Source organism: Haplochromis burtoni, unplaced genomic scaffold (genome assembly GCF_018398535.1).
Source record: "Haplochromis burtoni strain Fernald_Lab_line unplaced genomic scaffold, NCSU_Asbu1 Contig_7, whole genome shotgun sequence".
NCBI classification, from domain to species: domain Eukaryota; kingdom Metazoa; phylum Chordata; class Actinopteri; order Cichliformes; family Cichlidae; genus Haplochromis; species Haplochromis burtoni.
In genome coordinates, this window is record NW_024582368.1 from 1,112,053 (window position 1) to 1,136,703 (window position 24,651).

The 24,651-nt window shown below is 40.5% G+C and overlaps 2 protein-coding genes across 8 annotated transcripts in view; both read right to left on the reverse strand.

The window, feature by feature from the left end:
• LOC102308947 (semaphorin-4G) overlaps positions 1-14,741 on the reverse strand; it is a 29,511-nt gene extending 14,770 nt beyond the window's left edge. For all 6 annotated transcript variants that reach the window (XR_006054866.1, XR_006054862.1, XR_006054867.1 and 3 more), the window contains exons 1-3: positions 14,519-14,741; positions 8,796-9,115; positions 2,090-2,238 (exon numbers count right to left, since the gene is read on the reverse strand). Coding sequence is in view for 1 of the 6 variants with exons in the window: in XM_042224805.1 (XP_042080739.1) it covers positions 2,090-2,238; positions 8,796-8,928 (282 nt within the window). In the remaining 5 variants the exon portion in view is untranslated. The remainder of the gene's footprint in view (positions 1-2,089; positions 2,239-8,795; positions 9,116-14,518) is intronic.
• Positions 14,742-19,786: 5,045 nt separating this feature from the next.
• tp53bp2a (tumor protein p53 binding protein, 2a) overlaps positions 19,787-24,651 on the reverse strand; it is a 28,114-nt gene continuing 23,249 nt past the window's right edge. For both annotated transcript variants that reach the window (XM_005913964.3, XM_005913962.3), the window contains 7 exons: positions 24,193-24,601; positions 22,759-23,600; positions 21,908-22,045; positions 21,666-21,799; positions 21,365-21,531; positions 21,049-21,248; positions 19,787-20,960 (listed from right to left, as the gene is read on the reverse strand). In XM_005913964.3, the coding sequence (XP_005914026.1) occupies positions 20,919-20,960; positions 21,049-21,248; positions 21,365-21,531; positions 21,666-21,799; positions 21,908-22,045; positions 22,759-23,600; positions 24,193-24,601 (1,932 nt within the window). In that variant the 3' untranslated portion in view covers positions 19,787-20,918. The remainder of the gene's footprint in view (positions 20,961-21,048; positions 21,249-21,364; positions 21,532-21,665; positions 21,800-21,907; positions 22,046-22,758; positions 23,601-24,192; positions 24,602-24,651) is intronic.

Consider the following 24,651-nt stretch of genomic DNA (forward strand, 5'->3'; position numbering starts at 1 on the left):
TACCTCTGAAGTCAACAATAAATTTTAGGGATTGGCTCATTTTTTACAGCAGACACCCTTCCCAACGAAACCTTCCCATTTATCCAGATTTGATACCTGCAGTGAGAGCACACTATTTTATGACTCCCACACACAAGGCTTAGTTTGTGTTTCTTCTTAGCTGCAAAGAGGGAACCTTTCACATGTTAACAAGCATGCTAACTCTTACACTGTCAAAATAAATGAACCTTCCAAAGACATTTATGTTGCTATAATTTTCTATAAATATGTAAGAAATGAATAAATAAACTGAAGAGGACACTGCTGAAAGTCAGCTGAAACATTATGTTTTGCACTGGTGTAGGGGTTAGCACATTCGCCTCAGAAGCAAAATTCCCACCTTTCACAACTGGGACTAAACACAAAGACAGGTTTATGCAGGGTGTCACAACCCCTGCTAGATATATATGGTCCAAATAGGAGTTGAAAATTACACGGAAAAGGTTTCATGTTGAGTCTGTTTACTCAACAAGAATTTATGTGTTTTGTGAAGGTATAACACACGGCGCTGAAGCTTGAATTTTACTGTTGACCTCACAGGAGTATTAGTAACAAGTAGCTGAAGAGGACGAGTCAAGTTTCCTGAACACTTTCAAAGTAAAGTCAACACCAGTGCAGAAAAATCTATTAAATCATGTTGCCTTGATATTTTGACTTTTTTCAATTTTTTTCCATAGCGTACCAGTCAGTCACCTCTTTGTGTGGAAAGAGCAATTCCAAAGTTGTAATGTAGATGAGTTCCTATTAAGGAAGTCCAAGTAGTGTCTAGCCACGGGCAATTACTACTGCCTGTGCATATTCGCATATTCGTGCTCTGCTAACCAGCCCTGCAAATGTCCAACAGTGATGAATGAGGTTTTACATTTAATGAAATGATTAACAGTAAACTCCTTTTTAGATGCGCAAAAGACATATGGAGCAGGGTTTTCAGTTCTTACTGAAGACAGTCAACACTAATTACCTTATTCTAGAGCACACAGCGCTGAAAGTCGACACAAACTGAAGGCAATATTTAAGAGTGCTGATTTTAACTCTAGTGGTCCTGGTGGGGTAATGCTAAGAATATTTGATTGAATACAGGTCTCGGAGTTATATTCGAAATTTCACAGAGGGCAGGAGATACGCTCGCTGCAGCTTCCCTGTCAGAAATACAAAAGCGACTATGATGAAAATTTGATGCCTTCTTTATGAACAACAGCCGCCGTACCTGTGTGAAAGCGTATGTGCTTCCTACTGCTTTTAAATATTTCAAGACTGCTTAACATATGAACAAAATTGCATTATTTTGTGAAAGCAGCAAAGCAACAGGGTGCTCCATAGCTGAGCATGTAAAATTCTGAATAGCCATTTAACAAAGCTGTAGATATATTTTTTCACAGATGAATTAACTTCAGTCGTTAATGGTGCAAAAAATGGGGTTAGCAGAACGAAAATTACAAATTTGATGTTGATAATAAAAGGGAAAATGTCTTACAGTCACCAACCCTACAGTTATATTAGCCCATGATATTAATTAGCATCTGAATTTGCTTCTTTGTCCAAAAAAGACCATTTGTTCGGGCTGTAATAGCAATTTATGTCTAACGAAAGATCCCAGAGTTGAGATGGATATTCACAATTTTGCATTTGGAACAGTTTTAAAGTCTGTGAGTGTAAAAAGCAGCACAGAAATGATCTATAAGTTATGCTAATTACTGCATGAATTAGGAAACTATTTCTGTGTCAACCTACACCAGTGGTATCGCCATAAATTCTGGATCTATTTAAAGTGAGATGATCCAGCAGCTGATTCTTCACCGTTTTCTATTTAATGTATTAATTTATGCAGCAAGATAGTCCTGTGAGTTATTGTGTTAAAAATAATACAAGTACACACACACATACAGAACCAAAACTAGTGACAGAGGAATGTTTTTGCCTCAGACTGAAATATTGTTGCCTCAAAAGGTTCCTGCGATGTTGAATGCAAATGAGGCTGTGGCAGAGGTAAGGATGTGGCAGCTGAGGCACACAACATGCAGCAAGATGGAAAACAAACAAACAAACTCACAGTGAGAGCAGAGCTGGCTGAGATGTCAGAGGCATTGAGAGCGAATACGGCCCCACGGGCCCCGACGTACAGACGCTCACTGTCAGCCTCCAGCAACATGGTGCTGTAGTTGACTGCAGACGACTGGAAATGCCTGCAGCCTCGGAGACCTAGGAGAGTAGAGGAGAGAGGACGTTAATGATTGTGGCCTTCTGTAACTCCTTAACACTACTTTTTTTTTTTCTAAATGTATAACGGCTCCTAATGACCTTAAAAACTCTTTAGAGACATTAATTGGTCAAACATACTCTTTATTATATGAACAGCAGTTTGGCACAAAGAATAATTTGCCATCCATTGGAGGACTGGTAGGTTTAACCACCTTTTTTTCTGGGTGATATCAACCATAACCGTGTATGTATGCCTACATATTACCACCTGGGTACATCTCAGCATGAACACCATCCGTCTCTATGGGAACAACTGTAGGTACAGGCATCTTCTGTGCACAGTTATCTATCCTGAAATTCCCAGCAATGGGCAAAATTGTCTGCTGAAGTATTTTCAGAACCAATTACTGTAATTTGTATGTCAAAATCAAGCAATTTCGAGTGCCATTTGGATGTTTAGGTGATAAATTGAAGCAAAAATAATGAATGAAGCCACACTGTCCCTGAAAGCCTTTAGAAAGTCGTGGCCATCACAGCGGGACATATTAAAAGCTGTAGAGTGATAGTGTTTTCAATCAAACCTGACTGTCTGAGGTAAAAGGTGAAACAGAATTTTATCTTCTTTGATGGATTTCTTTGCTGTGGGATTTTTCAAACACTGGGGCAAAGTGGTAAGAAGACCTTCTTCTTTGATTTTTGAGAGAGTTCTTTGAAAAACGTTGATTTTTTTTTTTTAAAGTGAGGTAGAGACAACTGTTAAATTTCAATCTGCTGGTGTCGTGGCTGAAAAAAAAAAAAACTTCTTTGCAATCAGAATCGGCTTTATTAGCCAGGAATGTGCACAAATACAAGGAATTGGGCTACATGTTCTTCTTTGCCTTCTTCACAGACAGTACCAACATGTACAGCATAGTCCAGACTGCAAAGACGTTGGAATAAATTATGGAATAATTGAAGGATGGATAACTTGTTGCTATAGATACAGTATATAGATTTAAACTTGACAGTATATTGGTATATACAACCAACAAGACATGCATCAGGCTTTGGTTGTGTAGCAGGTATGGTGAATGTTTAAGCAGAGAAATATGCGAGTGATCTAGTGATCTAATGATCGAGTGATAGCCTGTGGAAAGAAATTCGTTTTGTGGTATATATCTTAGAGCTAGTGATCGTTAACTCTTTATCTATTCGGGAAGTTTAATGCCAAGCTATGACTAAGAAAAACCACTAGAGCACACACAAACAGAATGACACTTAAAATAGCCGTGAACAGAAAACAAATTTTAAGAAAATACATCAAATACTTTCACTTTAATTCCATGAATACTTCATAAGTCTTGCGGCAAACCAATGGATCAACAGACTACACAATCCTATCACCAGGTCTGCTAAAACAAATACCCCCAAATATCTGGTGGTTCCAGTATTATCAATGTAAGAATTCGCAGGTTTTCTTGCACTCGTTGAATACTAAATTGTATCTTTACTCTGAGGTAGAAAAGGGTTTAAGGTGACGGTTGTGACTTTCATACACACAAACAGATGAGCTGTGATAGTCGCCGCGTTACACTCAAATGATTTGTTAAACACTTTCCATCCTCAGGTTAAGCCCAGTTGTCCCAGATTTTATTTTGGTGTCATTAAAAGCATGAAGTTGAAAATTAGTCTTTCCTAAAGCAAAACAGATTTTTCTTGTCTGCTTTTCAGTCGTTGATGTTTTCTGATCAATTTTAAAGCATGAATGTTAGACAAATTATGATTACACATGGTCACAGTTTTCATAAACTACCACACAGACTTGTTCATGAAATACTTTTCAATTTATTTGTTTGTTTGTTTATAAATGGGACCTCACTTTCTGAAGTATTTAAAGGAACAGTTCACCAGTTAGTTAGATCTTGACGAGGAGACGTTTTGCTCACGCTGCTGCATGGTGCAGTTGATCAGTAGTCTAACACCACTGTGAGTACCCTTGCACATGCCTACACTTCTTGGAAACAAAGAGCCCAAGTACATTGTGATGCACCTTTTTTATTTAACATCTAATTAAGATATCTGACGTGCCTGTGCAGGTTCTACAATCAGCACAATAATTAAGCCATATAAATGTAGAAGTGAGCCGCTTTTTATGACTGCTATTGACTACGAGAGACAAATTTTAAATTGCCAGACTTCCTGGATCCTCAGCCAATTCACTTTCCCCTGAAGATTGCATGGTTAGCTCAAAGTAAGCCGTCATTAAGATTCCTATCAGCTGCTGCGAAACACAATCCACTCTGCTCACTTCAGCAGCAGCAAAAGTCAGATGCCATCCCAAGCTGGTGATCAGGCGCCTGCTTTTCTCTCCTATTCTCAGCAGGAGGAGAAAGGTTATCATCCGTACGGTCTTTTCAGAGTAACAACCTTTCCTATGTGATATGAGTACCTCATTGTGAGTAAATACAATGAGTTATTGCAGAGACAGTGCCTACGTTTCAAGCGTGTAATCCAGGCATTAGGGCACACAATGAACTGTGTGTGTAAGCTTGTGCGACAGGCGTGCCAGGTAACTGGAAACAGAGCAGCAGAGGGAGGGTTTATCTGGGATTTATTACAATGAAATAACATCCCGAGTCACAGGTTAGCCTCGGCTTACAAGATCGGGTGAGAACAGGCACATTTGAGTTGGTCTACAGGGAAAGAAAAGGTGCGAACTCAGATACTGTTATTCACTCAGCAAACACTTGGAGGGATCTCAGCTGATTGTACAGCACGTTGTGTTCAGGGACGCCAGCATACTCTATGAACATCAAGGCGCTGGACTGTGACGTGGCGACGGAATTGCATACAAACTTACACAGAGTCTCAGGCGTGTTTATGGCTGAGAGAAGGCAAATAAAATGTGTGCAACATTCCTAAATACGAGCGTCTAAGAGGAGGCAAATTCCCGAAATACCCAACAGGTTAACTCAGTGGGTGTAATAAAAGTGCATTTACATGTACTGCCAATTTATTAGTGTTTTCTGCACCATGGCCCTTCACTGTGGTGCCAGCTTTTAATCTTTCAGCTGCTCCAAACTGTCTGAGTGCCGAAAGACATCAAATTAATTATCTTTAAACACACCTGAATGATTTAACCTTGTTTAAGAGAAAAAGGGGAACGTTTAAGCCCAAGCATGAGAGACTGGGAGTCACTGTAGATGTATGTGTAACTTCTCTTGCCCCTTTTGGTTTCTGTAGCTTTGACTTTAGGTTGCCAGGGAACACAGCGATTAAAAGGATTAGAGGTAAGTTTGCATATCGAAGGCTTCCCATCAGTAGGAGGGACGCCGAAGAAAGAAAAAAAAAAAAGAGGTGGAGGCAATATAAAGAAATGGAAAAAGAGGGCAGTGAACCAGAAAAAGTACAAACTAATGAAGAAAAATCAGGCAAAAGAGCTTAAGTGTAAAGGCAGAGCGATGAGGAGAGGTGGGGGAAGAGGATAGAAGTGTGAGGGGGTGAGCTGTGGACATGTGGGCTTGAGTGAGCTCAAACCGATGATTAAACTGATGATGAAAGTGAGATATAAACGCATCAAGAATTGTAAAAAGATGGGCATGGGATGAGTGTAAGCAGGTGACGTGCTTTGTGAAGTACAACTGTTTAGGAAAAGAAGAAGAGTGATACTGCTCTACGAGTATTTCTAGCAGAAGGAAATGTGGGCGCCATTCAAAGTGGAAACGTGAGAAAATTTCTTGCACACATCTGTGCGTCGACAAATAAAGTCCGGGATCAGACGGCACTGCACGCTTTGCCATACGTGAACTAAAGGAAAAACTGCTCTATACCGTCGACTTGTGCAATACCACAACAGTTGTCATGGTTACGGTGCTTCTCAACTACCTACGGCGGTGTCGGGCGCCCTGGATGCTCCGCAGGGAGCCCAACGTACACCGTACACTCATCTGCTTCTGTCTCTGCAGCACCTCAGGGTACATGCCATCACTCATGAGGTAAGTAAATAATAATCACAGCCGGATAAAATAAATCCTCATGGTTAACAGAAGAAGCAGGTGTTAGAGGAAAGTGAGGGTATATTAAACTCTGTGTGCACACATTGAGGTATAGAGGAGCGAGTGGAGAGAAACAGAAAAGCATTGCTTCGGGAGATAATGAGGGATAAAATGCTATGAAAGAGAAGAAAGAAAACTAGATGGAGAAAGGGGCAGAGAAAGAAAAAGGGACAAGTGAGGAGTTTTTTTGTAAAAGTCTACTTTTAGAAAACAATCAGCAGCTTTCTAATAAAAAAAGATGACTGATGACTGCACGTAAAGAGCGAAATAAATACGGAGTTATGAGTCATCTTCAGCTATTTATCTACAGTTCAAACGTTTGTGCAATGCTTGGAAATCCAAGGATTTCTGCAGCGATTAGTCATTAAAATGTGGTCTGATTTACATCTCAGTCAGTGGTACATTTTCACATCTTTACAACGGGTGATCAGTTCAGGATGAATAACAAAAGTGAACCCCTGTGCCAAGGCAATATCTATGGAAGCCCGTTTCTGCCACTAAATAAAAACAAAAAACCTAGTATCCATAAATCGAAATTTCGAGTTATTTTCTCTAAATTTCAAGTTAGTTCGAGTCTGCCAATCAAAAATCTACGTGAATGAAGTCGCTTTCTTGTTACCCGGAAGCATTTGGCGCAGAGGAACGCCCACTCAAAAACGGATCGCAACAAATTGGCGCTTTCGCGAGTACGTTTGCTGATAGTAACGCCATGTGATTCAGCTAAAAACACAGGGATTTCATCATTTGTGAAGCCACGCTGAAAACACTCAGCAATCTGTGCATTCACGACTGGATATAATACCAGTAGCTTAGCTGTAGCATTTGTAGCTGAGGACTTCAGCTGCCGGGTAACAAGGAAATGACATCATTCACGTAGATTACTGATTGGCAGTGCTTACTCGAAATTTTGAGTTACTTTTCTCAAAATTCTGAGTTAAGAAATCGAAATTTTGAGTTAATATGCCGAAACTTAGAGAAAGTAACTCGAAATTTCGAGAAAATAACTTGAAATTTTGAGTTATGGATCCTTTTTTTTTTTGTAGTGGCGGAAACGGGCTTCCATAAATATCACCCATTGGTTTAGGAATTCCTAGTCAAAGCCTTGAGATGAGCATTCGAGCCATTTTTGGAAATTAGATAAGTGATAAGCTGGGGGTGAATCTGACAATATGGTAGCAACTTGTTACTTTAAATGGAAACACGTGTGTTCACAGTGAGACAAAAATATATATTTATATTATAATTCCATTATTATATCATTCCTGCCTGCATGACTCCTCTATCATACACAGAGCAGTAGTTACACCCTTTTTCTTAAACTTTGTAATATATTGTATTATTTAATTTAGTTCAGTCTGTTACTGTTCTTATTGTCTTAGAGCAACTGTAAACACATCTTCCTTAGGGATTAATAAAGCATTTTGATTCTGATCAAACTTTTTTTCAACCAGATAGTTAAAGCCCTTAAACACCTTTACTATTAAGACTGGATATTTTATATATCCAGCCTATGCTGGGTTGTTGAAAACACTTTTCCTATTAATAAGGGCACACAAAGTTTGATTTCTGACTAAATCTGCACTTATTAAGAAAAACTGGTAGATTTAAACAACATTTTTTACAGGACACTTAAAGGAGCATTAGAGAGATTAGCAGTTTCTTAAAAGCTTACTTCTTCATTTCTAAAAACTGGTCCACAATAAGACAAACTGTCTATAAATGAAGAAACTCCAGGAGTGTTGCTACACTCCCTGGGAGTGGGCGTCTTGTAAAGATTACACCAAGAACACAATGTACATTTCTGAAAGAGGTAAAAACAAAACAAAAAAAAAGGGCAGAAATCTTCACTTGCTACTTTCTTTGTTTATGTGTCAATAACGCTGTGCAGGAACGCTTAAAAAAAAATAAACGCTTAAAGATTTCAAAAGACAACTGGGATAAATGTTGCTTCGCAATATTTCTGAGATAATGATGAGAAAAAAAAAAGTTGCACATAAACCAGGAAAAAAGAAATGCACTGCACACCAGAACCAATACCTCATCACTATGTCACAGTTTGGGGTTCCCTTGCCATTTCAGAAGCTGGACACTTTGCTATAATTTATGGGACAACGAATTCAAAACTAAATCAAGCGATTTCTTAGGCCTGAGGTGATGCTACAAGGAGATGACCCAAAATCTGTAAGTACAACAACAACAGAATGCTTTAAAACACAGAAAAGTCATGTGTTATAATGGCAAAGTCAGAGCCCTGCCCTCAACCCCATTTAGACCTGAACAGGGCTGGTCAATTACGACATCCCAGAATTCTCCTGAAGGCTGTCCAAGTCTCAGCAGCTGGTTGAAACAGGCGCCACACGTTACAAAGTTCAAAAGTTCAATTTTCCAACCTGTACTCTGCATGATTATTGAATTTGTTAAAAAAAAAAACAGCTTCTAACAGTTCACTAATGAATGTTGGAATAAACTTCGGTACTGATGATTTTAAAGCAAGGTGCAACACGTGTTCGTGTCTGTCCTTACCGCTGTTTAGCACAGTGACACGTGGAGTCACATCCAGGTCCAGGGGTGTCCTGAACAGGTAGCCGGTTGCCACGGCACACAAGCAGCCCAGCAACAGCAGCAGCTGCACCACAGAGGACACACCTCGCTGCATCTCCACCGAGCACCTCACAGGACAAACACTCTCCGTTCAGGATGTATATGTATATACAGGCATTCACACTGGCATATTCACCCTGTGACTCACATACACCCCTGCACACAAATACACACGCACAAAACAGCACACCGACGCACTCGGACGAAAACAGGCAGCCTCTTGTTCGCCACGCTGAAGGAACCTGAAAAAAAAGAGAAAGAAAGAAAACACACAAAACGAACAGCGTCAGTGGTCTGTGATTAAAAATGTGACACCTTAAAAAAGTCAGAGAAGTTGAGAAAGAAGAAAAGCCGGTAAAGTTAAACAGCAGAGTTCAAACACATTAGATGAGCTGATGTGGAAGGATTTCACAAGGATGACGACAGAGATATGAAAGAGATACAAAGTGGATTTGCTCAGTAAAATATTGGAGGCTTTCGCAGATCAATGCTGCCCTGCGAGACCGGTCTGGCTTTACATGTTGCAAAGAGTGCGATGTGTGAGAGCAGCAGCTGTTGGATACAAACATAGGGCTGAAAATATCATTAACCAAACAACGACTGTCAAACAAGAGCTACGTGCCGATATAACGAGCAAACACTTGCGACGTGAAGCAATCCAGATCGATGAGGTGTGAAGCCAGTTCAAAACAGCAGACATACCTGACAGGAGTCAAATGCATGAGTGGAAAGATTGTGAAATATGATCATTTCAAAGATATTGTGTGTGTGTGTTGTGATATGAATGCCAATGTTGTTCCGCCAGACCCTCTTACAGAGGGGGAAAGGAGTGACGGTGAGCAGAGGAGAAGGAGGTGGTGTATATGTGTGTGTCTATACCAAGCGCCAGTGCACACACAGGCACTGAAAAAACACTGACAGACACTCATTACTAGCATTATCCAATTTCATGGTAATGCCATTCTTTCACTTACACCCTTTCTCCGCTTCTCATTTAAAAAGAATCACACGAATAAAACCTTTTGAACTGCTTTCCTGATTCCAAATGTAAACAGTCACACTCTTTAGCGCTTTCTTTTCAATCAAAACCTGCCTCCAGTGCTGCAAACAGGTGACTCTCCAGGGAGCCTGCTTGTTCCTTACATTATGAGCATAGGCATGCACAACACAAATCTATTTACACACACATACAAGGCTGCGGCAAGAAACGGGCAGAAAGGTGAAGCCATTAGCACGAGAAACCGTGTGTGTGCTCTCACAGAAAGTACCAGCAGTCCCTCAAGGCTGACACCATGACAACAGCTGGCTTCGGTGTTGCATAACATTAGAGATGAACACAGCAGCATGCAGGTGCGGACAAAAGAGAAACTACACGAAATGCAAGGCTAACAGTAGGTACACCTACACGCACACAGACAGGTAATTAGACTTTGTGTAATTAGGCTTAAACTCTGTCTCTACAAGCTGCTTTGCAACCCACCTCCACCCCAGCTCCCCCATTTTCATGTAGTCATGTGAAAAACAAAGTTTGCACAGGTCCTTATGCCATCCTGTGAAAAATGACTGCTTTCATAGTTATTAAGGGGGCAAGTAGCAGCCAGGTGCTGCAAATCAAATGCACTTGACTTTTTTATCATTAGCAAGTGTGATCACAAAAACAGAAATTTTGGCAGTTTGCTGGTCTAAAACATTCAGGTGGATGCAGACTTCTCAGCAAATTCCCCCCTAGATCAGAACTCAGGGAAAAAAACCTAAACCCCAAGAGCAACGTGTGAAACTCTACCCGCCTCATTTAGCATTTTAAGGTTAAGACAGTCCAATTATAAACAGACTGAACAAGTATGACTTGTTGGGAAGGGCTACCAGAAGAAGGCCTCTTCTTTCTAAAATGAACATAGCAGCATGACTTAGGTTTGCAAAGTTGCATCTGAGCAAACCACAAGACGTCTGGAACAATGTCCAAACACGGCATAGCAGCATAAACACCTCAGCTGTCAAGCACGGTGGTGGTGTGATGATGATTTGGGCTTGTTTTGCAGCCTTTGGCACAGTCATCGTGTCAGAATTGAACTTGTCCTGCACAGAGTCCTGTGATTCTATAGAATAATCTTACCAAGGCATTCCCAGAAAAAAGCAATACCACCAAATATAAATGACTATAACTGAAAATACTCTCTCTTTTTTTTTTTTTTTTACTAAATAGGGCCTGAGTGAACTTATATATACACACCATACACAACATACATTACAGTCATATAACACACATACAAATAAAGAAAAGTAATTGTCTATAATAACACAGTAGAAAGTTAACAAAAGCACAGACACTTTAAATAATGGGGAAACAGATAATACGCAACTCGGCACTTGTTTAATGCACTTCTGAGTCAGGATTGTTTCTGAAACACAATCTGCCAGAAGGTTTTGTAGCCACAAGTTTGACCAGCATGTAGAAGGTGCAGCAATAAATAAACATGAAAAATGTTCTGGAATATGTTCTCATATGTGGGGGATATATTGCTCACGCTTGTTTCTTTAATCATTCTAAATGCAGTACTTTGTCAGACCACTCATTTTGATTGTTGTCATTCCATTGAATGGCACTGTAATCACTTCCATAGATATGAACATCCAGTGGGAGCCCTCCCGGAAGCTCTATGATAGTCCAGCAGATGTGTTATCATTCACTGTAATTGGTGATAAATATAAAGGAACCCTGTTGCTTTAGGAGATTTCTGGCAATCATATGAAAAAGTGCACGTAGGCGCATGTAGTATATAGTAAACCAAACATATTTTCCCCTAACCTAACCAAGATGTTTTAGTGCCTCTCAGACTTGCACAATGATAAACTCAAGACTCATGACTAAAAACCATGTGACTTACACAACTAAAACTCATAATGACGAGCATTCAATGGTGCATAACATTCAAACATAAAACAAACTGTTACAAATATTGCTAGATTATATTTGATTGATGAAAACTGCTTTTTTTTTTTTAAGTTGGCTGCATTAAAAAAAGATTCCTAAATGTGAAAACTCCTAAACTCCCTCAACATGATAGAAAAGAAGAAACAAAGTCCTTTATGCTTCTTTCTTTTGACAAAAAAAAAATCTATTAAATCTTCAAAAGCAACAGATTTCAAAGTATTTCTGCTGAACTTGAGTGAATGGCCAGTGGAAAAGAACTATAAATGGGAAAATCTATATAAATAATGTAAACCATGTTTTATTATTTCCTGGAGTTAATCCATTTGAGATATACAACACTTCCACCAACCTTAAAGTTCTTATAGGGTTTCACAGCTCTATCTTGCTCCCTTAATGCCAATTTTACTTTGGCAAGAGCTGATTATTTCTGTTGCGTCCCCTCTGAGCATGTGCTAGCCCTCGTGGGAACTGTCAAACACTGAAGGTGCGTCAACTTGGCTCCCACTTTTGTCTGAGCTCCTTCTAAAAGGTGGTGAAGGAGGTGCGCCGAGGGGATCGTAATAAGTCATTCATCTGACTCATGCACACAAAATCCCTCAAATGGGCTGTCATGGTGCAAATCCTTTCAATCAGTCAGCCACAGCGGTCCTGATGTGGTCTAATAATCTTCAGAGGAGCAGGGGTTTGTTCACGCAGAAATGAAACCGTAAGGTGACAGTAAGATAAAGAAAATATGAAAGAGAGGAGAGGAAGCAGTCAGGAAGGAGGTAAAATACTGTCAGAAAGTTCAGCAGTGCAGAGAAAAATCCCATAATTGTCACATTCCCAATTCTCTGTCATCTAAAATCAATTATTCCTGATTTCCTCCGAGTACCTCAGACCCCATGAATGCAGGAGCTTTCAGCTGTTAATTGGCCACAGAGCACACCATCAAAACTTTGAGGAAACGCTGAAAGAATGAAATGAGAATGAAATGCTGAAAACGAAATGAGCCGAATCCAGGGGAAATCACAGAGGCTCTACCGCTCACGACCTTCCTAATCTGCCTTCCTCCTGATCTCGCTGCCGGCTTTCTGTCCCATGACATCCATTCACGGAAATGGATTTTATCAGCCAACTGAGGCATCCATAAACCTGCTTGAAAAGAAAATAGTGGAGCTCCGTGGCGACAGCTCCATCAACAGACAACACTGGTCCCAAAGGACTCCAAACTCTCTGTTGTTGAGTTGGATGTGTGTGCGAGTGGTGAAAAGATTATAGTCAAAGCCACTGAGCTCTGCTTCAACTGGCAGTCAGACTGCTTTAAAACAGTCTTGTTTCACAGAGTGACAAAAGGACGCCAGCTGAACTGAACTCCATTTGTTCAGAGGACTGTAGTATTTACACTTTGTACAATCGGGGTACAGTGAGCCCTTTAAACCCACCTTTAACACACTGGAGTCATTCTGACAGAAGCAATGCTTTGTATTATTAAGATTTTGTTTGCCATCATTGATAATCCTGCAGCTTGTTTGTGCTATTTGTCAGAATCTTTCAACTCAGCAGCAGCCTTGCAATTAATTTTAATCTAGTATTTAGGGGGGGAAATATCCAGATTTGCATCAGAAAGCTTCAACAATCTTTCTGCCAGCAACCTTTTCTATCGCTGAGCACTTAAATTTGATGAGGAGACACCCTAAAAAAAATAGGATGCATAGGCATGCAAGTAAAAAGGCAAAACAAGACTTAAAAACACCATAATTCTGTACAAAACACGCAAAATCCTTGATGCAGAAAGAACCAGGAGGCTAATCTGTTAATTTTCATTAATAAAGGGTGGTGACTTCATTCTGGGCTTCCTGTTTTCACACAGCTTTATCAAGTTTGTCCCTTTGGACTGAGCTAAACCTCAATAACAGCAAAATATTGAGTTAGGCCGCTTCTGAAGGCATTACAGAAAACATGGTAAGAAATTACTAAAAATCAACATTTTAATAATGCAGGAACAAACAAACAAACAAACAAAAAACGGCTAACCAATCCTTTGAGTTAAACAAGAAATGACCATGGAGGACACTATCTGCATAACAATAACACCTTTCTTTTCACAGGTCTTCCAACAGTTTTCTTCCTCTTACCTCTCAAGTCATGATTTTTTTAATTAATTTTTTTATTTATTTAAATAGACAGGTAGATAAGCGGGTCCACCGGATCCACACAGATTTAAATGCAGGCCTAATGAAGATTAGATCACCATGGCTGGACAGGAGATGGCCACCTTTATCAGATCAATCAACCTCTTCCAGCACCTTAAACACGATCACGGTGTGTTTAAACTGCTCTGATCACAACTGCTCAGCTGGCTTTTTTTCATATGCAAAACAGATTTTGCACTTATCCACTAAGTTATAACACAGTATGCTCTCAATTAAGGCTCAATTTTAACACAGAAATGAACCGAAATGATTTATTTTTAATGTAAATGAGAAAAAGAAAGAAGAAAAATAGACAGGTAAGTATTCTTAAACATGCAGGAAATATAATGTAGGAAATCTGTATAACAATAACTGAAAGGAGTAATTTGTTTAAAGAGAATCACGCTGTAGACACTCTTACTATAGCACCGCCGTTGACACTAAAGAGATATAAAGGTATTATCACGGGAGCCTAAATCATATATTTGGTAGGTATCTCGTATCCCTGCAGAGATCGGGTAGTGTTTCGGCTGTCTTACCTGTATTCGTGCGCAGAAAAAGATATGTATGTTTCTTCGAGCTTCAGATAATCCAAGTGGACTTTACACTCCTGCCTGTGCACTCTCGCAAACACCCGCTGAAAGACACGCAGCACTGACAGAGGCGCAGACTCGCAGCTCGTCCACTCAGCTGCCGTCACAGGTGGCACGCCCTCCCGCAACGCTTACTTATTTTTTTATTTACGTTGAATCAAGAGATATCTTTGGCTTTTTATCACCGGTTATACTGCTGTTATACTTCTTCACTATCCCATCAAACACCTCCACTTGGAGTTGCGGTGCAGAGGTAAAGTGGAGGTTAAAAAGGTGGGCAACAAAAAGCAACAGAGTTCATTTAAAGTTGTGCCGTGGCTCCACACTGACACCTAGCGGACATGGATAAAATTACACAGAGCTGAGCTGACAAGTTTTACAAGTTTACTTTTATAAGCAGATTTTTAAAAAAAAATCTGGCACTTTTACAAGTGTTGGTGTTAATTGATGTGCACAGTAAATAAAATTAATATAAAATTTAAGTTATTTTGTTAGATATTTGTATTTTGGGTATTTTCTGACAAAGAGAAAAAGATTATGTTAAGCTATTTATTTAGCATTTAATGCTGTTTGTAAATTTAATCAGTATACAGTTAACTCCCTTAAATGCTTTTAAAATAGTCTGAGGGAAAACCAATTCAACAATATCTATTAATCTCTATTTTGAATACATCGTATGAGAAAATAGAGATTATATCTCACTTTATGAGTAGATTTTGTCATGCTTACAAGTACGAAAGATAAAGTTTCTTCAGTAGCTATCTCACAGATATAACAGCACTCTCTCTCTCTCTCTCTCTCTCTCTCTCTCTCTTCACACACACACACACACACACACACACACACACACACACACACACACACAGCCTGTCGACCTTCAGTTTGTTCATGAGAGACTGCAGCAGTCCCGCTCCCTGCAGCACATTTTCTCCTGTTTTCCTGACTGTCTGGTGAAAAACAAACCACTCTCTGTAATACAAAATGATGCCGTTCAGCTTTACACAGACTCTACCACTGTCTGTTACATTAGTCTTATAATGATAATCCTGGTTGTAATAAGGTAAGGTCACAAATTACTAAGGTTGTCCTTAGTTTCAATACTAATGCAAAACAAAAATAATAAAAAAAATAATAAATAAACAAATAAAAGAAAAAAAAACTACAAAAAACCCCATAAAAGTTCATTAAAAATAATATTTTACTGATAAAAAATAAAAGCTTTAAGAGTTTAATAAAACTACAAAAAAAAATGTAAATGTTCTGACGAGACTTTCATTCATATGTTGAGACGCAGATAGTTGATTAAGCCATCGGCTTATTGAAGCACCAGGAGATTGCAGGTGTGCCTCAAACCAGGCAGGATGGGTCTTGGATGGTGGCCCACACCCAAGGTTTGGTCCAAAGCTCCCAAGAAGAAGAGAAAAGATCTGGTGATCTCTGAGGTGATGCAGGTGGAAGAGGACTCATACAAAATCAAGGCTGTTGGCCAGCATCAAGGGAGATGGACAGCCTGGGAAGTGATACTCAACAGAACGACCATGTGGGCCTTTCTGTTGAGGCTGCCGGTGTAGACAGCAACACATCCAGGTTCTGCATAAGCTGGCGGAAATACTGGAGGTACAAGGCTGGAGGGAAATAGCAACAGTGCACTAACATCCCAGAGGCAGATCCATTTCATCAGGAAGGAGTATCAGGCCCACGTCAGCTCACAGTAGACACGGTCCCTAGTGTTCCCGGGAGGCGAAAGCTGATCTTGGGAGTGGATCTCAACCGTGCTCTCAGGTTCCCAGAGAAAATCGCCTCTGGGAACCTTCTCTGACCAAGACTGTCATCCCGGTCATCACTTATCCTTCCTTTAAATCGAGCTTTTCACATTCCTAGAAAAAGTTGGTTGCAGAGGTTATACCAGAGCAGCACCTCTGGGATCCCAGGGCCAGCTGCAGGGCGTAGAAAGGAGACATCTCAACTGCTGCTCCACCACCCTGAGATGTTTCAGGGTTAAAGAAGCGAAACATCAGCAGGTAGTCCGACCTGTGCTCTAGTAATGACTGCAGAACTAGGAGGAACACTGACCCTAATTGAATCCCATCAACTTTTAGTGAGGAGGATGGACCTGGTTAGGTAGAAGAAACGCAGTGCTGCATACATTAACATATAATCTAAGAAGAAAGATGCAAAACCACTGATTAGTTCAACTGAAAAGTGATTAGGTTAACGTGACTGATTACCTCATTCAAGAATCAAATGAAATAAATTAAAAAAAACAGAAAAGGGCAGGGTGGATCCATGCTGTATAAGTGCCAAAGTCTGACCATCTGAATGTTTCAGCAGAAATTGAGAATCATCAGACCAGGCAACGTTTTTCCAATCAGGACATTGGAAAAATGTTCAAAGGAGTGGCACCCTGTGTGGTCTTCTGCTGCTCTGGCCCAAGCCCTCTTTTACATATCTTGGTTGTAAGGAGTGGTTGTTTCAGTCACTTGCCTTCCCATCAGCTTGAAGCAGTTTGGCCTTTCTCTGACATCTGACATCAACAAGGCCTTTTCACCCAGATAACTGCTGCTGTGGATATTTTCTAACTTTTTCTAACCACTCTGTAAAACCCTAAAGATGGTTGAGTGGGAAAAACCCAGCAGATCAGCCCATCTGTCCCCATCAAGTGCGCCACATATAAAGTGATATAAAAAAAAACCTTTTTCTTCCTCATTCTTCCTATACCCGCAAAATATACATGCAAAAATATATTTGATTACTGCTGTTTAGATGCATTCGATGATTATTTGCATTAATGAGCAGTTGAACAAGTGTACCTAATAAAGTGTGCATTGAGTATATGTTGTGGGTTCACCACCTTTAAAAGTTGTGTGGCTGTGCAAGATGTATATTTGCATACTGCAGAGAACAGCATGTGTTTGAAACTAAAGATGTTCCTGTGGTCTTTGCTACAATTGTCCCGTTTAATAAATTCCTTTTTGTGTGCTACTAGAAGAGTCACATTACCCACATCCAGGCATGCAGAGGCAATTGCTCCTGTGACTCCCCATCTCTTCTCTCACGCCTATAGCTTTTGGTCCCATCCAGACCCCTGGTTAAAAATAGCATTTTTAGATGTGGTAATATTCATGGTGAGCAGGATTTCACTTCTTGTGAGAACTGAAATACAAATGTTTTTTATACACTTAATGAAGGCATCTTTGAGGAAAACCGGTTCCTTCACTCTCCCCTGTTGCTATCCCAAGAATTGATATACATAGGACTGTATTTAATCTAATGCACGAGCCCTGTAGGTCTTTATATAAAAACACAAAGGGCTCATTCTGCTGGACTGCAGAGATCAATTGGAGCTGAATTATGAAAGAAAACTGCAGACGCTATCTGTCATAATACACTTGTTTATACCGAAGTTTTAATGTATTATGAATGCATGCATCGATAATGGATGCAGTTTGTCATGTTCAGAGGGCACTGTTGCTGCTGAATTCAGCAATTTATCTCAACTCCTTGTTTTAATTCAGCAAGGATTTTGCACACTCTGCTCCATTAACTCCAAAGATTCAACATGTTTAACTAAGTGTTTACAATAGCAATTTATTTAAGGTTTAGAAATATGACTTTGAATGGAAATTGCCTCACTATGTGTGGAATTACCTTTCAGAGAGCTGCAGACAAGCAGGGCAGATTTTTTTTTTTTTTTGGTCAACAGGTATCTTTATCTGTCATTAGCACATGCTACTTGAAGAAGCTGGTGATCTGGCTGTATATTATACCATATAAGCCCATCACTGACGTATATTTTATAATAATATTTTCCAAAGACATTATTGAGTTATCACTGTTAAAATGGGATTTACCAGGCACCTAAAATCCAATACTGTGGGTAAAAAAATGACTCAAATTAATGACCAAAGTTGATTTGCACTTTGAGCTCTGCTGGACCTGTTCTCTTTGTGGACAGGCTGTTTGATCAGCTGAACTGTGCTGCTGCAGTGGCTTTGAAGTTTTCTTCTCTTTGTGGAATTAACTAGTTGCACTTTTCTAATGTAATGTGACAGTTTTACATGTACTGTGACAGATTTCCCAACTTTTAGCAATAAAGAAATTTAGAAAGCGAAACTGAATAGCATCATCCGTTTAAATTTGAACTGATGGCTCCTCCCTTTTGGACTGTAATAATCAGGTAACAAACATGTAATAAGCATCTCAATAGCACGTTATATAAGTGCACTGTAGGCTTAACATTACCTCATAAGCAGTACATCAGCCCTGTTATTTGTTCACCCTGCAGAAGAAGACGAAATAGCACACACAGCACTTGATACACCAACTATAATGCTCTTTCCTTGGCTCCACTCTGTTGGGACCATACGCTCTGCTCTCATTTGGAGAAAGGTGATTAAAAGGAAATGAAGTCATTATACTGCAACATTCAGTAATTTTTTTAAACACACTGAAGTGTAATATAAGAAGGATTTTCAATGTCCCTAATGTCTTGTTACTGTTAATAATGTTTGTTTGTGCTGCTTCCACAGTAGAATAATTAATGTGATATAGAACACTGTTCTCTTGTCAGTCCTAAGATGAGTCAATACCGATGACACACATCTGCCTTTTAGTAAGAAAATACCCAGAAAAAAAAAATCATCATATTAATAGGCTGACACCTTCTGACACCAACAATCATGCCACATTCTTCCCTTCTGTCACCTTTTTCTCCCCATTCTGACGCTGTTTCTGCATGACTAAATGCATCTACTTGCTGCCATGTGATTGGCTGATTAGATAGGTAACCACTTTGTCAGGTACACCGGTTTTTGTGTGTTGATATGGATGCAAGATGGGCATGTACACAAACAGCTCCTCGTTGGCATCTTCACAAAGAATCACTAAAAAAGTCTCTGTCTCAAGTCAGCAAAAGTTACTCATCCTTCATCTATTTACCACTGCACATACTTGTGTTAACGTCAGTTTCAAATCTTGTGTCCACGCTTTATAATGACTAACAGAGCCTGTGAAGACGAGAAAATCACTATGTAGTGTCAACTACTGTCCAGCAGATGGCAACGAATAACTTGTAACAAGGCCATAAGAATTTTTTCCCCCCACACTGGTTATATAATTTTTTTTGTTGTGCATATAAATGTGTGGCTTAATGTTAATTCATGTTTGATTCCTTTTGATTGTAAGACACCTGAAAAGAAATTACATTAGAGCGACTTAGTACAAAGTTTTTATTGTAAATGTTTGAAATACTACAATACATATGTGGTTACAATTCTGACAAAATGGCTAAGGGAAAAAAAAACGTAACAAAAAAAATAAATACATCAGCACTGATTGATATGTGGTGAGCTGCGTCTTGAGATATTTCAAGCTACATCTTATTTTAATTATTTTTGCTTTTAGGAATCGATTTTACTTAGAAAAGGTTTGTGACAGCTTTGTCTTCACAGAATGGCTGTATCAAACTCATACTGCATGTTATTCTCCTGTGTCCTCAGACAGCCTCTTATGAAGTTTTGTAATAAAATAACTACTACAGTGACATTTAGCTAACTTTTATGACAGAAACACATGTATACACATCATCTGTGGCATCTCAACCACGTGCAACTGCAGGAAAGCAAGCCAGCTTTTGAGGTGTCATTGACCACAGAACGTACAGCAAGAGATAAAGCAAACAGCTTCGGGGCTGTATTCCCCCCCAGCTGTTATTTCTTCTTCTAATTGTTTAGCCAGAACAGCAGTGGTCACGGCCGAAACTTTACAGCTCCAGGGCAGTTGTACAGAGGCACAGTGACTTAACACAGGCGATGACAAATACGCCCTGAAAGATTGTCACAGTAACAGAGTGTTTCAAAAGCATCATCATCACCCTCCACTCATTAACCTCATGCAACACAGAGTCGTAGGGTTTGTTAAAAAATAACCAGTATTCCAGACATAAGATTTAAAAGACTACTCCAATGTGTAAAAATCACTTTCAATGAATAAAAAATACTGTTTGTTCCTTTTACATCCCACTGTGACGTCAGACAACATTCCAGACACTAAATACAAAAGCAGTGGAAATAAATGAAAAGAAAGCCTTTAGTGTCATAAGCACACAGTACACAGTGTGACCTGTAATTAAAAAGAAGAAAGGAAAAGAAAAAAATAAGAAAGGGTGACTCCCTCTCTTTTGTCGATACAGAAAAGTGCCGGAAACATTTGATCCTTCATATTGTTTGGTCTGTCCTCATCTTATCATCTCACAAGGTGTCCTTTTCTTCACCAGTCTATTAAAGCCTGTGTATATGTGTGTGTTCAAAGTTCTGCCAGAGTGGAAATGTGCAGGGATTCCTGTATTTTAAGCCAGCGTCCTCTGTCTTGGTTTTATTCTGGGGTAGAGCTGTAGAGGACAACACAAAAAACATATTAATAATCCACATTTTAACACCTAGAATACTAGACTGATAATACGCCGATTCATAACTCACCCCTAAGAGGTTGCGGGGAATGTAACCCTCAGTGTCGCCCATGCGCGCCCACCACCACTCGATCTCATCTTCGTCCTCCCTGCGGACGATGGTCATGCAGTCTCCCTCGTGGAACGAGAGCTCATCAGGGTTTTCAGCAGAGTAGTCCCAAAGGGCGTAGACCACACCCCTGTTCATGATACCCATTTTTTCTTGCACGCCTGAGGAAAAATGACATTTTAAACACTGAGTTTTTGTTGAAAGAGGGAGGGGAAAAAAAAAACAACATTCACAAGACAGGAAACAATAATGGAGAGACAAAACAGCTTTTACTGACCATAGAGGAACTGAGAGCACTGGGTGTAGCCTTCTTCCATCTCTTCACATTTATCAGCTGCCGTTTGCATGTCGCTGTAAGTCATAGCAAACACTGCTGCTCCAGACTCCACCAAGAACTTGCACACTTGCACATTGTTGCAGGATGCAGCACAGTGAAGAGGTGTCCTATTTATTTTAATTGAAAAAATAAAGAAAAAAATGGAAAAACAAAGAGGAGAAAATGTGACACGTATTAGGAAAAAAGAAAAACAGTAAAGCAAAAATAAAATGAATGTGCTCAGCAGCGAGCATGAACTTACCAGCCGTCACTATCAGCGGCATTAACATTGACACCAAACTGAACCAGGAACTTTACGATCTCCGTATGGCCGGCACAGACAGCGTTGTGTAGAGCAGTGATGCCTTCATCATTGGGCTGACTTGGATCTTCCACCTGTGATTCAGAAACCACAAGAAGTGAAATACTAGTATAATACCAGAGCAGATTACCAGCAGGAGTGACAATATAATATATAACAAGCTTGTGGGAGAGATTTCTTACTTCGTAGATGATTCTCTGAACCAGATCAAACTCTCCCTCCAGAGAAGAGTCCAGCAGCAGAGCCAGTGGGTTGAACTTGACTCTCATGTTGTGCTCGATACGTTCAGAACCAGGCTTGCGCAGATTGGTCCTCTTTCCCTAAAGACACAACCATAATAGTGTATCACATACACATAAACAATCTTGAACAGCACAGAAAAAAAATATAAATCTCAGAGAGAGGAGACGTCCACTTGCTCTTGCCCTCAGTGTGGGTTTAAAGCAAATGAGGGACTTGTGCTTCCAGCGAGCTAATCCAGTTTATGAACACAAGCTGAAAAAAACTAATTAATTCCTCCAACACCACGATTATGCAACCCGATATGGAAAAAAGGTTCTTTAGCTTTCAAATTGAGGTGACAAAAGGAGGGGACTGGGCTGGAAAATGGGTCATAACACTGATTTCTCAGTGTTACAACCTGCTACCTTAAAATCAAAACCGCTTAAGGAGTTAAGCAACAAGAAAAAGTAAACTGGTGTTTATTTTTAAGAGAATGTGTAAACTGCGCAAAGCGGGGTGGATATCGGCTTAAAGAGAGCAGAATGAAGCCCATTTTCTCCTGAAACAATAGCAGTACTTGATGGTGATTATTCAATTATATAACACCAGAGCAGGTCACTGGTGTTCAGCAGGGCCAAGTGTAACTCATGATGTGCCCCTAACAAACATGTGAGAGGATTTACAAAATGCACGCAGCACAAATACAAACACAGGTAGTGTCTCCTGTGGACTGCAATGACTAGTTCTTCTTTCAAAAACAAACAGCTAACAGCCATGTTATAATTGAGATTCTACAGATTAAGATTCATACCGGTGGCAGAGTGACCTGTCCAGTGACCTCAGGTGCTTTCATGTTGAAGGTGTCCTCTCCAAAGCTGTCCTGCTCTGCTCCGCTGGGGTATGGAGGTGGTGGGTATGGGGGGAATTCTTCCAGAAAGCCTTCTGGAGGTGGAGGGGGCAAACTAGGTTCTGTGTCCTCCAGACCAGGAGGTGGTGGCGGTGGGAAAAGAGCATCATCTGGCCTTGGGGCTGGGTGGGATGGTGGAGGAGGGGGAATAATTTCCTCAGTCTCCAGGATGGCCGGTGGTGTGTAGGGCTGTTCAGTAAAGGCTGGGAGTGGAGTGTTGATACCTGTGGTCTGTGAGGGTTCCTGAGTTTGTCCTCTCTCTGATGGGTAGTTTTCGGTGCCAGTCGGAAGGCTTGAACCATGTGGTCCGGCTGATCCTTCCACCGCTTTCGCTGCTTCTCCAGTAAACGTGGGAGTGGTTGGTGTGTTCACAGTGGTCTCCATAGCTGCCAGGGTAGTTTTCTGATAAAGGAGTTTCTGAATGTTGGGCCCTGCTGGACCCTCTGGTTCAGTGATGGAGCTGCGTTTCTTCAAAGGCCGAGGGGCATTGTAGAGTTTCTTTCTCAGGGCTTCCAGGTCACCATCGCTCTGCCTGTAGGGGTTGGAAATGAAGGGAAGCAGCTTGGTAGGGCTGAGTGGCCGGGGGATGCGCTCTGTCTCTGGCTGCTGCCCCTCAGATGAGCTGGAGCCTGTGTTGTTGGTTCCATTGTTGTCAAGTTCAGTTTCTGGGGCTGGGGAGCGACGCTCTAAGTATGGATTCTCTGGATGTGGGGAGCCTCCACTGGAGATCAGTGGTTTACCATACACTACAAACAAAAAACGGGAAACAAGTGTTTAAGACAGCGAGAGAGAGAAAAAGAAGAAATTTTTTGGTGCATAGCTCTTTTTTGGACAAATTTCACCACTTCTCTCCCTTCTACTTCTACTAAATTGATATTCAGAGGATGGAGCTTCTTTACAGCAGCCTTCACCATGTCACAGCATAATCATTATGCTTTCTATTATTAAATTGCAATTCATAATAACAATGTATTTGATTACTTTTTGTATTTATTTTAATTCATTAATTACAACAAGTAGGGTTTTTTTTTCCCGTTTCGTCTTCCTCATTAAATGAATGGGCTATATTATTTTACAGAGTTAGTGTGGAATACAAAAAGATTCTGAGGACAGATTCAGGACTTTGATAAACTTCCTTTTCAATTTTTATATATGAATCCATCTACATCAACTGTGTATGCAAAGATGCAGCGCATGAAATCGGTTTGCTTTTCTATTTTCAGCACACATGACCTGCACCTTGCTGAACCATAACCTAGCCGGCAATGTGATTAGCATGGTTAACACTGGAGGTTGCTAGAGTAGTATGCTTTGAAATGTTTTTTTTGTAATTCTTACCACTGACAAATCCGTTGGTGCGGTTTTGAGGCCTGTTGAGAGAACCCTGCACAACAGGCAGGAAAGGCTTTCCTGAACCCGACTGCTGTGTGTACATGGAGTAAATGGAGCTGGCAGCTACGATTTGCGGTTTACTCAGGTTGGCTTCTTTGGAGGAGGGGAGGTCTGAGGTGAAGGGCCGTACCGTGGCTGCAGGTGGAGTGTCCTGCTTGGAGGGTAGAGGGAGTGTCTGGCTCTGTGACGGTGGGTGAGGGCTGCGGCTCTGGGCGGTGTGGGGCTGCTGGCTGTGGGGCTTGGCTTTAGGGAAGGTGCCTGTGTTGAGGCCTGGTTTGCCATAGGGAACAATAACGGGGCCTTTCGGTTTGCTGGGGACAGGGGGAGGTACCTTGACTGGAGCTTTGGGAGCCGACTGATGGAAGTTGAGGAAAGAGAAAAATAGTAAATAAGCTAGGGTTTTTT